The 13104-nt window shown below is 32.3% G+C and overlaps 1 protein-coding gene across 2 annotated transcripts in view; it reads right to left on the reverse strand.

Annotated features, from left to right (window-relative positions):
* LOC139482313 (inter-alpha-trypsin inhibitor heavy chain H3-like) overlaps window positions 1-9848 on the reverse strand; it is a 39478-nt gene extending 29630 nt beyond the window's left edge. Inside the window, exon 1 of one of the 2 annotated variants that reach the window (XM_071266118.1) lies at window positions 9159-9848. In XM_071266118.1, coding sequence (XP_071122219.1) covers window positions 9159-9257 — 99 coding nt within the window. In that variant the 5' untranslated portion in view covers window positions 9258-9848. The remainder of the gene's footprint in view (window positions 1-9158) is intronic. The other variant, XM_071266128.1, reaches the window with a different exon arrangement.
* Between the last annotated feature and the right edge of the window lie 3256 nt (window positions 9849-13104).

Consider the following 13104-nt stretch of genomic DNA (forward strand, 5'->3'; position numbering starts at 1 on the left):
GTTGGTAAAGATAGTTAATTAGCTGTTGAATGAAGTTAATTACCACGCCTCTTAGGAATGGGTTAAAATAATAATCTTCTTTACGAGTTGCAGACACACCTACACCTTGTATATAGGATTGCCAATCATTGTTGATATTTACCATTGACCATGAAAATGCTTATAACACTGTGAACAGTACATGCAAGTGAGAATGCAAGGTTCTTATGCGATGTGTGTAATTTCTTTGTTATATACAGGACTTAAACAAAATGTACGCATTAATACTTTCCAAAGTAAATAGTTATTGCCTTTCCCAAAAACAGGAGCTTGTTATTAAGTGGTTGTCGTTTGCTGCTATGTTACGTATTGGTTTTACATTTGTTACTTCGGGGTCTTTTATAGCTAATTATCGGTATGGGGTTTTCTCATTGTTGAAAGCAGTACGGTAACCTATAGTTGGTAATTTCTGTGTCATTTTGGTCTCTTGTGGGGAATTGCCTCATTGGCAATCATATTACATCTTCTCTTTATATTAAAATGTGATATGCACATTTTTCCTTATAGTAACTTGAATTGACATTTGTTCATTATGTTAATTGATGGAACTAAATTCCTTCATTTTCCCCCCAAATATTTATCTAAAATGTTAATCCTTTAGCATTAAATTGTCGTCCTATACAACATACATATATAATGAAACTGCATTAAAACGTGAAGTTGCTCCGAAAGCACTGCTCAGTATGAAAGCAAACTTCACATGGGAATAATAGTTTTTAGAGAGATTCGAATGTAATTTGAATAGGACCTGAACAGTGCAAAAAAGTTGTCCTTGGAATTGTTTGGGTTCAACATTTACACAGCCGTGGTACAATCTAATGCTTCTAGCTTGTTATAGGGTGAATAAAAACCACCAAAGATACCAGGCTTTTTATTTTGTGTACGCTAGACGCGCTTTTCGTGTACATTAGACTCATCAGTACCACTCAAATTTAAAAAAAGGTCAAATAATAAGACAATCTCTGCTCGTTAAAGAACCCTTGTTACATATCTTCGAAGATTCCGAAAGTTAGATGTTGCCATGTATTGTTCTGCCCCTTTCAACACACCAGCTTTTCAACGTGTCAGTTTAAATTTTAGCACATTTAAAAGTTGGAGATATATTTTATGACCTCTTGTTGTCTCCTCCAACTACCAACTTATTAAAGTGTTGGGTGTTAACCGGTACGATCTCAAGTTTATACATAGTCCTAGTTATTAAATCTTCTAATAAGTAAGCATGTAACCATTGTTACTTGAATGGAGAGTTGTCTCATTGGCACTCGTTACTACATCTTCTTATATGTATATATGTGAATGTTTTCTGAACTGTCAAATTATCATATTCTTCTAAATCGAAGAAAACGGAATACTAAAGGTTAAAGAAAAACGAAAAAAAGACAAACAGCAGACAACTAAACAGTATACATAGTCAAATTCAATACTAATGTTGTAATTTGATAGAACATTAAGGAATAAAAGACAAAAATTATTAATATTTAGAACATGGAAAGATTTGTTCATTCAGAATAACATTCCTTAATTCCAATTTTTCCATTTGAATGCTTTTCATGCAAGTAATCAATTTCGTTTTAGAGAGTTTTGGTGCACGGAAAATATTTCATGAATATACATGTACATCAAAACAAGAGTACTGTATACAACATAACACAACACTCTTGATGATATACATGTATATTGAAAACTTATCCAAATTCCATTAAAAAAAACATCTATATGATTCGGTTCAATTTATATCATAAGTTCTCAATTATTAATTAAATAATTTGATGATTTCTGACAACTTTAATTCATTCTATCTCAGTTATTTACACTTAAATTTGTTAACAGAATTTATCCCCGTTTTGTATAAAAATAGAAGTGTGGTATGATTGCCAATGAGACTCTTCACAAGAGATCAGATAACATAGAAATCAACAGGTCACTGTACGGCCTTCAACAATGATCAAATGGATATAAGTAGGTGTGATGTGAGTGCCAATGAGACAACTCTCCATCCAAGTCACATTTATTTAGTAAACCATAATAGGACGTCTCGGCTCATATCAAACAGCCCATACCGCATAGTCAGCTATAGCTATAAAGGGCACGAAAATGACAAATATAAAACAATTCAAACGAAAAATTAACGTCCAATTTTATGTACAAAAAAATGAACGAAAGCAAATATGTAACTTAGCATTTCTTTGTTCGCTTGGTAAAAAAAGATACCGCCCCAAAGGTGCTTCTAGATTGTGCCAGATTGTTTGATTAAGTATAACATTATTACTGATAAAAATGGCAGGTTTGAAATGAAATGACTGACAGATACGATTTAAAATTGTTATATACACGATAAAGCTTCATTACTCAGATGTAATTACATGATATATCAAAGTATATATTAAAGATTACATATAAATTAAGTCAAGCAAGTCGTAAAGTTGCTAGATAAGTATATGAAAATAATTGTATTATAAAAAATAGAGAATGGCGTGAAAACTCTTTTATTTAAAATTCGATAACATCTAAAAACACAAGTGTAGCTGCCGCAAAATGTAACAACATCTGTCAAACTGGGACGAAACAGACCGTAAAAAGATTATGAATAAACGGGTTTAAACTCATTTCTTGATAGATTGTCAGGCTGGTTTTGATATATCGTGCAGTCAAAATATATGTTTGTAAAACGTACAGTGCAAGGTGAGCAGTTACAGGTTACAAGAGCGCATTTATTCGTAATGCATTTTCCATAGGGTACCACTGGTGTTCCGTATTTTTTTCGTCGAAGATTACACAAACTAGGGAAAACGGTTACCAGTTCCTGTTACTAGAAATGCCAGTGTTGCATTACAACCAAAAAAAATATATGGTCGCTAAATGAAAAAGGCATATTTTAATGGCTACGACGTGCAGAAATGGAAGGTATTTTCTAAACTTTGTAAAATGTGAATATGATTTTCTGCATTTTTTTTTTAAACCTAATTGGATATATAAGCTTTCGGTTAAATGTAATTCCTATCCTGTAGCATCCAATCAGAAGCCGTATAGGATTCTATTCTTATTACCATCTTGGGGTAAAAGTTAAAATGTAAACAAATAATGGCGCTCTTGTAACCCACAATACCAGTATCGAAGAAGACATGTTACTTTGTATATATTTGTGGTTAATCTTCAGGACGACCACACATCGATTAAGGATTATAGGCCAGTTGTTAACTCTTGTGTATCGTGCTTAGAGAGTATCACGATCACTCCGTAATTAAGACTCATTTCCAAACTCTTTCGGGGTCAATGGTTGGATTTTGAAGCAAAGTTTTCGTTTCAATTATGCATTAAATATTTGCCATGCACTACAAGTTAGGCAAGCATGAATCAATCCATTATGTTGTACATCCTTAAACAAACAAAACACAATCAATTCGTAGCATTAACAGTTTCCATTATATTCTGAACCAATATTGCACTATCTGTGTCCTAAAGAAATTACGACTGTTAAAGTCGAGTTCGTGAATCCAAATAACCCCCCTTGAAAATTCCTGGCTACGGGCCTGGATCTAATATAACTGAATAAGTTATTATGTGAATGGGTTAAGTTTATTTTCCATAGAAATAAATTCAGAAACAAGCCTACGTTGTACTAGTATGTTAAATTGAAATAAATTCGGAACAAACATATGTTAAATTGAAACGAATTCACGGACGGTGTGCTTTAAAAATTAATTTAAGAACTGTCTAAATTATATGTTTTACTGGTTGAATAAAGGTGTTTACTGTCATTGTTACGACGGAGAAGCTTAAGATCTAAACTTACCAGCATTTAGACTACGCATTTAAAAAAAAAACATATATATATATATATATACACATTCAAAAGATGCCCTTTGCTTATTTTTCATGGTATTTTACAGTTTCCGCGACATTTTTCTGTCACAGAAACTCCGAAATATTTGATCTTGAAAAGGGTAGCATATTGAGGGAAAAAAATTGCCATTAAAATGGTGATTCAAGACTGTAAGAAAATAGTTCTGTTAACAGTTCTTTATTTAACCTTCGATTTTTCTGACACGAAAGTGTTTAGTTTATTTGTGATTATTGCTAACGTCTGGCATATCTGGGAATTCAACCCATGCAAAAAAACAATCTTGTTCTCTGATATTTTACATTTAAATTGACTTCACGTTTCATTTTTACACAATCAGAAAACAGATGAAACCTTCACACTTCGAAAACCTGAATAATGAATTAAATTTTAGAGAAGCATAATCTGTGTAATGACCCTTTCAGTGCGCCATAATATCGACCCCGGTTTTGGTTGGGTGCGTGTTGGTCCTTCTTTGTTATTTTTTTTTAAATGTTTTGTAGATTTGTATATCTGTTTCTGTTATGATTTTGTCAGTCTTTCTCCGACCTCTGTTTGTATTTTCCGTCCATTTTTTTCATTTGCATGTATTAACAATAGAAGTGAAGTATTATATATATCAGGGATGAAACAAATGAATAAAACGGATAGACGTAGCTTACAATTTTAGAAAAAATAAAACTTAAACCATTTGCAACACAGTCGTTCTCTAATATTTCACATGCTTTTTTTTTTATGTTCAAGTCACCAAATGTCAGAAATGTGAGGCAGCATTCAGGGATTCTTGAGAGTTTGATTATAGAAAAACACAACTGTGACAAAATTGGACGCGTACGTTAACAACCATTCAAAAATATCGTAGAAAAAGTTATAGTTTGACGGCATCGGTCATTTGATATAGACATGCATGGTAGATAGATTTTTTTTTTATTTTGATAGATTACTCGGCTATATATGGTGCACTTTATAAACTGAGAATTTTTCTGAAATATACCTATATACTTAGTGAATATGGTATTCAGTGTGGCGATTGCACCGGAATAATTCCGTTGTTATATTTCGCTGCTGCTCAACAATGGCTATAAAGTAGGAGAAAACGGTTACAGGGAGGAACTGATTTATTCGGGTCAACATGATTTCATTTGTTGAAATTAAAGACAACGACTATTACAAATGGTATTAAAATGATTATAGCACAGTGTACACTCGTCCATACTCAAATGAAAGAATACAGAACACAACTCATCGCCCAAAAAACCAGAATACAGAACACAAATCATCGCTCAAATAACAGAATACAGAACACAACTCATCGCCCAAATAACATAATACAGCACGCATTCAACTAATCGCTCAAATGACATAATACAGCACACAAATCGTCGCTCAAATAAAAGAATACACCACGCATTTAACTAATCGCTCAAATAACATTATACAGTACACAACTAATCATGCTAATTAGAAAATTATTTAGAAAAAATAAAAAATGTTTACTGAATCTGTATTGTTATATTCTAAAGATAAAAGTCCATTTATCGGTTCTTTTTAGAAGTAGGTGGTAGGTAGTAAATTTCGCGGCCGCCAAAGAACGGTTTACTAAATATATTTCTATGGGAAAGTCAAGTAGCAGTCGACTCTGACAGCTTGAAACAGCTTTTTCTCAAATCTTTATTTAGATCTGAGCTATAATTGGAACTTATTATCATTTAATTGCTTTATTATGTTTTGCATGTTCAGGAATATTGTTTTACAAACTAAATGCAATGTACTAAGAAACGGAATTCAGAAAAGAAAAAACCTTATCATTTAATCAAAAGATTGAAAGTTTTATTTTTGGAAAATTAACTAGCTTTTACTGTGTTCAAAAGGGAAACAATTTTTACAATGTTATCATGACGCAGTCTGGTTATCGAAGAATCTACAGAAAATTATAGGTTTTCAAATATATAGTGTGCGAAAGCGTGGTCTTTTCATTGTCCAAGTGTAAGATTGATTTTTAAGTTTGATCTTTCAGTTGACACCCCCCCCCCTTTTTCCCCCTATAATAAAAAGTTTAGTTTAAACGTGTTCTATTTAGAAGAATAGCGAAAGAGATGGTATACAAATTGAAACAACAGAAGGGACGTCCTCTCCCAATACAATTTTAAAGCATAAAACTTAAATTTGAACCATATTGAGTAATTCCATCCCAATACTCGCATGTATATTATAAGATTGGTATATTAGGGAAAAATAATTTCTATAACAAACAAAAACATTTTTTTTTTATTTTAAGGACATTTAATATTGTAAATGTGCACAATGAATTATGTTTTCTATATGTATATGGAATTAACCATTCTTACCATAAGTAAATTTGTCACTTTGTGAGAGGAGAAAAATGGATCTGCTTTATTGTGAAACATGATATCGATATCACCTAGGATATTTTATAAACCTGGTTCAACCAACCATTTTTTTCTTGAAATGTCATGTTTCAAGTCACGAATATGGCAGTTGTTTTCAAGTTGTTCGTTTCTATGTTTGTTGGCGTTTACTTTTGTTGCACTTCAGTGTTTCTGTTGTTCCATTGTTATACTCTTGCAGTTGATGTGTTCCCCTCAGTTTTAGATTGTAACCCGGATCTGTTTTCTCTCAATCGATTTATGACTTTTGAACAACGGCATACAATTGTTGCCTTTATTTTAAATTCCATAATTATTTTTGTAGAAATCATAATTTTCCACGCTTTATTCTATTAATACAACATTATTTTTGGACAAGGAACTTTGTTCACACAATTATATACAATATCGTTATTGCAAATCTCTTTTAGTTATTCTTTATCGTTAAATCTATATGACATTAGGTAGTTTTATACTCTCAGAAACAATTCTGCATCTGCTCAATCATATTCAATTATCTATGCCGTTTGTAATCAATCTGAGACATTTATTCTATACTTAGAATTGAAGATGACGGAGCAGAAATACTGTCGACAGGAGAGTATAATGAGATTGTAATGAGAGGTATAATACATGTACTTGAATCATGTCAATCTTTTTTTCCCCTTGGAAATCTCTCGAAGATACCAAGAGGCCGTAAAACCATGGCAAAACAGAAATACAGACTAAATGATTAAAGACAAGTTAGGAATTAGGGACGACATCAAAAGATCGATGTAGGATAAAAAAAAAAAACTTAATTCAAATAGTTTGGGGGTGGGGGTCAACATTGCTGCAAGTTTTGTTAATCCAAAATCGATTTTACATATATCCCTATTGGTCAATCAATTTTTCCCAAATTAAGTTAAGAGGGGGTGTGGGGGTCAGTGATAAAACTATGTGAATTAAGTTTTTTTGTATCCTACATTGAACTTTTGATGTCGTCCCTTACCGAACAACACAATCCAAAACAAAAAAATAAGAGGGAATCATGTGCTAAGGAATGGTAAACAGTTCCTGATTCACTACTGGCACCCGTCCTGTTGCGCATGACGAATAAAATGTCGGTGACAAGTCGCAAATGTTTTAAACCAGGAAAGGAGGACGTACTATATTGTGCAATAAAGGTCAACTCTATATATTCATTTTAACTGGGTTTTTTCAATTTGTTCTTATGCTTTGCTGTTATACAACTATCAAACAATACAGTACAGTATGGCAAGGGTTTCGATTATTGTTTAACTATGTATTGTGACCTGCAGTTATTTACATGCACATCATTTGGACTCTGATGGATCGTTGTCTCACTGACAATTATATGTAATATGTCCTTATAGTATTGTTTTTTTCAAGCAATTCGCTTACTAGCAAAAAACAGTTTACCGTAAGTTCCAAATGTTAATTTGAGAATGGAAAATGGGAAATTAATATGTAAAAGAGACAATAACACGACCAAAGCGCAGAAAAAAAGTCTAAGGCCACCTATAGGTATTCAACGCAATAATGTATACTAGTTCAGCGAAATGGAAATTGTTGGGGTTTGTTTTGTGTGTTATTCATATAAACTCAAAGTCCCGATGTATACACTGTGTTTGATCTATTGCCTTGCCAGCTTTTCTCGTCTTAAAAAGTAATTGTACCAATTGGACTGTTAAAAGATATTAAACGATTGATTGATTGATTGATTGATTGATTGATTGATTCATTCATTCATTCATTCAATCATTCATTATCAGTTGCTTTAACGTCCAGTGGAAAATATTTCATGAATGTTCATGACGATTCCTCATTGAAAGCAACACATTCTTATTTAAAGAACGGGGTAAGTCATTATGAATTTTTACATCAACTAACACTCATTACATTAATTTTCTGTACAACTTTAAAACATATGGCATAATATGACGAGCTGGTATAAAAGTCGTTCTGCAGCACAATTAGACTTTTGTCTATACATCATAATTATATATAACAGTTACTAACAATTTGGTCCACAAATAGACGATATGTCTAATTACCGACAGTGCAAGTTACATTATTTGCTGCTACAGAAATGATGCATAGTCTAACAAAGAACTGCAAGACACTAATCATATGTTAATAACACAACCGTAAAATAATATTATTGTCATCTCTCCAGGTATATCGTAGAGAAAACAATTAGATATCGATTATACATAAGCAATCAGTTTTCAAATCGTTTGATGTATTGACATTTACGTAAATCACCTTGCAGAAATTAATTATTTTGATCGTGATGATCAGGTTTTGATAGCCTCTGCTGCGAAATTCAGGGCGTTTTGCAATAAAGAAGATAATTTCACAGGTAGCAAATACATAGATTTTCTGCTACGCTGTCGCTATAAAGTTGCAGACAATAAGATTGATATCTATTTAATCATTATTCAAATTAAATGTAAGATATTCCTCTGAAAAGAGAAATTTTCACAATAGCATTTGGAACATGATGGAAAAGATCAATATAAAATATTCCAATGAAAACCTTCCATGTGCATGATGTGATTTTATTTTATTAAATTTTTATTTCTAAAAGTTTATTACAAGCTGGTAACCCTTATTACAATGAATAGCAAAAAGTCATGTTTATTATAATTATTATCATTACCAATTGTGAGTACTAAAACTACAAAAACATCTTTCTGATAATTAACTTTTTTATGATATTTTTTATACATTTTATAATTAAACATTTGTATACATGTATGACATGTATACTGAATACTCATACCTTAGACATTTGACGTGTGATTAAATTATATTAATATAAGATGAAATATAAAGTTGTGTACATGTATATTAATAAAAAATTTAAACCAATAAAAAGTACTTACGTTACGTTGTTGATCAAGGGAATTGGCAAATTGATAGCTGTAGGAAGAGTTGACACAACAGAACACGGATAAAATAAATATAAATATCCATGCCATCATAAGTTCATTCCCTTGGATAGTTAATAATTCCAGAAAGTTACATAATGTTTTAAACTTTTTGTGATTTTTGTATTTTGCAGCGATCACGTATAATCCAATCCCTTTGTGTGATGGTGCGTTTTACAACACATGTTTTCAATAATTCTTTATTTTTGCACAGTCACAAGTTTTGCTTACTTAATCCCATTACTATAAATTTAGATTTTTTTTTAACAATTCCTTTGTAATTATATTCTAGAAAGCTGCAAATCACATTATATATTACTAGGCGTCAAGTTAAAAATTCAAGATTTTTCTCTCAGGTCCATATGTATAAAACATTTAGTATTTAAATCAACCAATCAAATACATGCTTTAAAATCCATCATTATCAAGATTTTACGGTTCCATTGAAGCTGTCTTTGTACAATCATCACGATATACTTCAAATGAACCTCTGTCAACACACGTGTCGATAACTAAATACAAATGCATAAACTTAACCACTGATTACAATCAGTAGTTCCGACTATACTATCACAGAGGAAGTCATGAAGCATACTTGTAACGTATTTAGTTACTCACAGTACTTCACAATTACAGGAAATGCTTGATGAGAAAACGAAAAGAAAGTTTTGATATATTTATTGTATGTAGATGTTAATAAGAGGAAACAACATCTTCTCAAGTTTAAATTATGTAATTTTACGGACTGAGAATTTTTACATCTTGACAAAATTTCGTGTGCTAGATTTTATCATTCTTTCTCATGTGAAAACGTTGGGTTTTTTCCCCCCTAAAACTTTCAGCAACAATTTGTTCGTTACTGAAGCTACATGTATAGTCTTTGAAATGGTTAACCTTCTTTGTGTATATGTACGATATACTAGTATTCGAACTCTCGATGATGATCGATGGTTCGATGGATCGACTCAAACGATTGAAGTACTTATAAAAGAGAAGCAAAAGATCACAAATGGATATCCAATCTCATAAGTCGAAAATGAACTAACAATGCCATGGCAAAAAAGAAAAAGATAAAAAGATAAAAACAACATCAGAACACAAAACGCAACATAGAAAACTAATGACCAGGCAATACGAACTCCTTCTTATGCCGGGGGTAATATGATGTTATAATTTTTTGTAAATTGTTTATCAAAAGCATTAAACAATACTGTCAAATTTAATCCAATATGGAAATAGAGTTACTTACTTGCATAATTTTGGTTCATATTAAAAATGGATTAAGGAGATTTAAAGATAGGTAAACTACCGATGTTCAGATGTTTGTTTGTTTGTTGTTGCTTTGTTTTAGGGTTTATTTCTGGTTCGTGAAGAGAAGGGGATAAGTATGACTTGTACATTTTTGTCTTACCACTTTTACTATACAACTTCGATATCCAGTGGGTACGTATACTGTCCCGCTTATTTGTCTATCCAAGTGTGTATGCAACCACCTTTGACGATAATGTAACATCTCAATTTCTGTTTTGCTTTGTTTGTTGTTGTAGGATTGTGATTTCTTGGTGAAGCCTACCACATGCTTGTTTTTCTTCATATTGGTATTTTTCAAAGTTTCAATGCAATTGTAATGCAATGGACATTAATAAATGCAAAACAATAGAGTCAATCTTTTCAGTCATAGCACAGGCACTTGTCGCTAAAAACTATTCTTATAAATCTTAGTATATTGAGGTATAAAGGAATATTTTGGTCGGGTATTTAGGAAACTTTTTCAGTGGTAAGTGCTTTAGAGTCATAGTCTCAAAGAGCAGAAGGCAACCAATAATTCGCACAGTCTTCAACACGGCGAGAAAATCCCGCACCAGCACCCGGAAGCAGGCTTCATCTGCTTCCTTTAAAAATGTATACATTTATAGTCACGTTCGGTCAGTAATTGAGCTTTGACCCGTTTTGCGAGAGTTGCACGACCACAGTACCTTACACTTTTCTTACAACAATTCCTCTGTTAAAGTTAACAAGTGACCGGCTGCAATGCAGGGCATTTAAACAGTAACTCTACCGAGCTGATGTTTGACGGGTTAAAAATTTACTCTACCGATCTGTATGACGCGTTTAAAATTTACTCTGCCGAGCTGATGTTTGACTTGTTTAAAATTTACTCTACAGAGCTGATGTTTGACTGGTTTAAAATTTACTCTATACAGAGCTGATGTATGACGCGTTTAAAATTTACTCTGCCGAGCTGATGTTTGACGAGTTTAAAATTTACTCTACAGAGCTGATGTATGACGTGTTTAAAATTTACTCTACAGAGCTGATGTTTGACGGGTTTGAAATTTAAATTTATAAGAAAAGCTATAAAATAGACGACCTTTTTAACAGGGTACATTCAAAGAAGAGATCAAAATCGCTTCTCCTTGCAACCATGCCTTACGGTCTGTATAATTTCTGATTTTTAGATCTATCATCTTAACTTCTGTTTAATCCTTTGAAACAGTAAATACCTCTAGAAATCATTTGTTTTATCTGAAAATACAAATTAACAAATTTCTTATCAATCTTGAACCAAATCTCATCTGGCAGAAAGCCGTAAATCAAACTGAATCAAAGAAAAGATACCGCGTTATTTTTATGAGATAAAAGTGAAGGCAATAATCCCATTTCATTTGAATTACACACATCATAAAGTACTCTGACCCTTTTGTTTATTTTATATGCAGAGCAATCCTTCTTTACTTATATTAAATATCAAAAGAAAACAGAGCCAGTGTTTGTTTTAAATTCTTATCTGATGCTGAGTTTGTCGAAAAATATAAGGTTCTCAATTCAAGAAAAAAAAGTTGCATGCACTTAATACATGCGGTTTTCAAATTGTACTTTCTGTATCTTCGAGTACATAAAACTTTCTTTATTCAGTATCATACCCAGCTGAACCATATATATAAGGAGATGTGGTATGATTGCCAACAAGAAAACTATCCACGAAAGAATTAAAGGGAACATACAGCCTACAACAATGAGAACACTGATATCGTATGGTAGACAATAAAAAGGCACCGACATGAATTATATGAAACAATTCAATTAAAAAAATAAAATATTACAGACATGAACAAACGACAACCACTGTACGGTATGACAAATAAAAGATTATCGGACGTTCATTAACACACTTTTTAAAGCTCCCCTAAGAATAATAACTGTTGAATATAACGGCTTTTGTTGTTAAATAATTTCGGTTCGGAACAGAATATATATAATATCAGAGTAGGTGCTTTACATTTAAGATATCCCTTAGACAGGTTAAGAATCACGAATGCATATAATTAGAGAATATTATATATATAACTTTATTTCCTCTATTATAGAGATCATTTGGTGTGACATGAAATATATAAATCAGAAAATCAAAACAAAGAATTAAAGTCATTGAAGTTGATATAAGAAAACATGAGCACTGTCAATAATATCGATAACGGACACATATTCTGTCGATTGTAGAAATCTCTGCAGATTTTTTCAACGTGACGAACACACGTCTTAGAGAACAAAGTTAATTCATCATTTTCTAATTCATATGACGTATTGCAAGAGAAAATTGTTGTTGTGAATTCATGTGCCGAAAGACTGTCCATAAAAACACTGAAACAATGGGATTAACAGAGGTGGATTTAGAGGGGCCAGGAGGCCCGCCCCCCCCCCCTTTTTCAGAAAAAATTTGGTTGGTTATATAGGGAATCACTGAAGCGTGACGGAATCCCCCCTTTGGGCAGTCAGTGGGCCCCCTCTTTTGACTAGATCCGCCACTGATTAATGTTAATAATGTCTTGCCATAGATCATCTCTTTTGTCTTGTATAGAATCACAGGATACCGGTAAGTGTTCAACGATATTCAAGAAGA

Source organism: Mytilus edulis, chromosome 1, assembly GCF_963676685.1.
Source record: "Mytilus edulis chromosome 1, xbMytEdul2.2, whole genome shotgun sequence".
NCBI classification, from domain to species: Eukaryota; Metazoa; Mollusca; class Bivalvia; order Mytilida; family Mytilidae; genus Mytilus; species Mytilus edulis.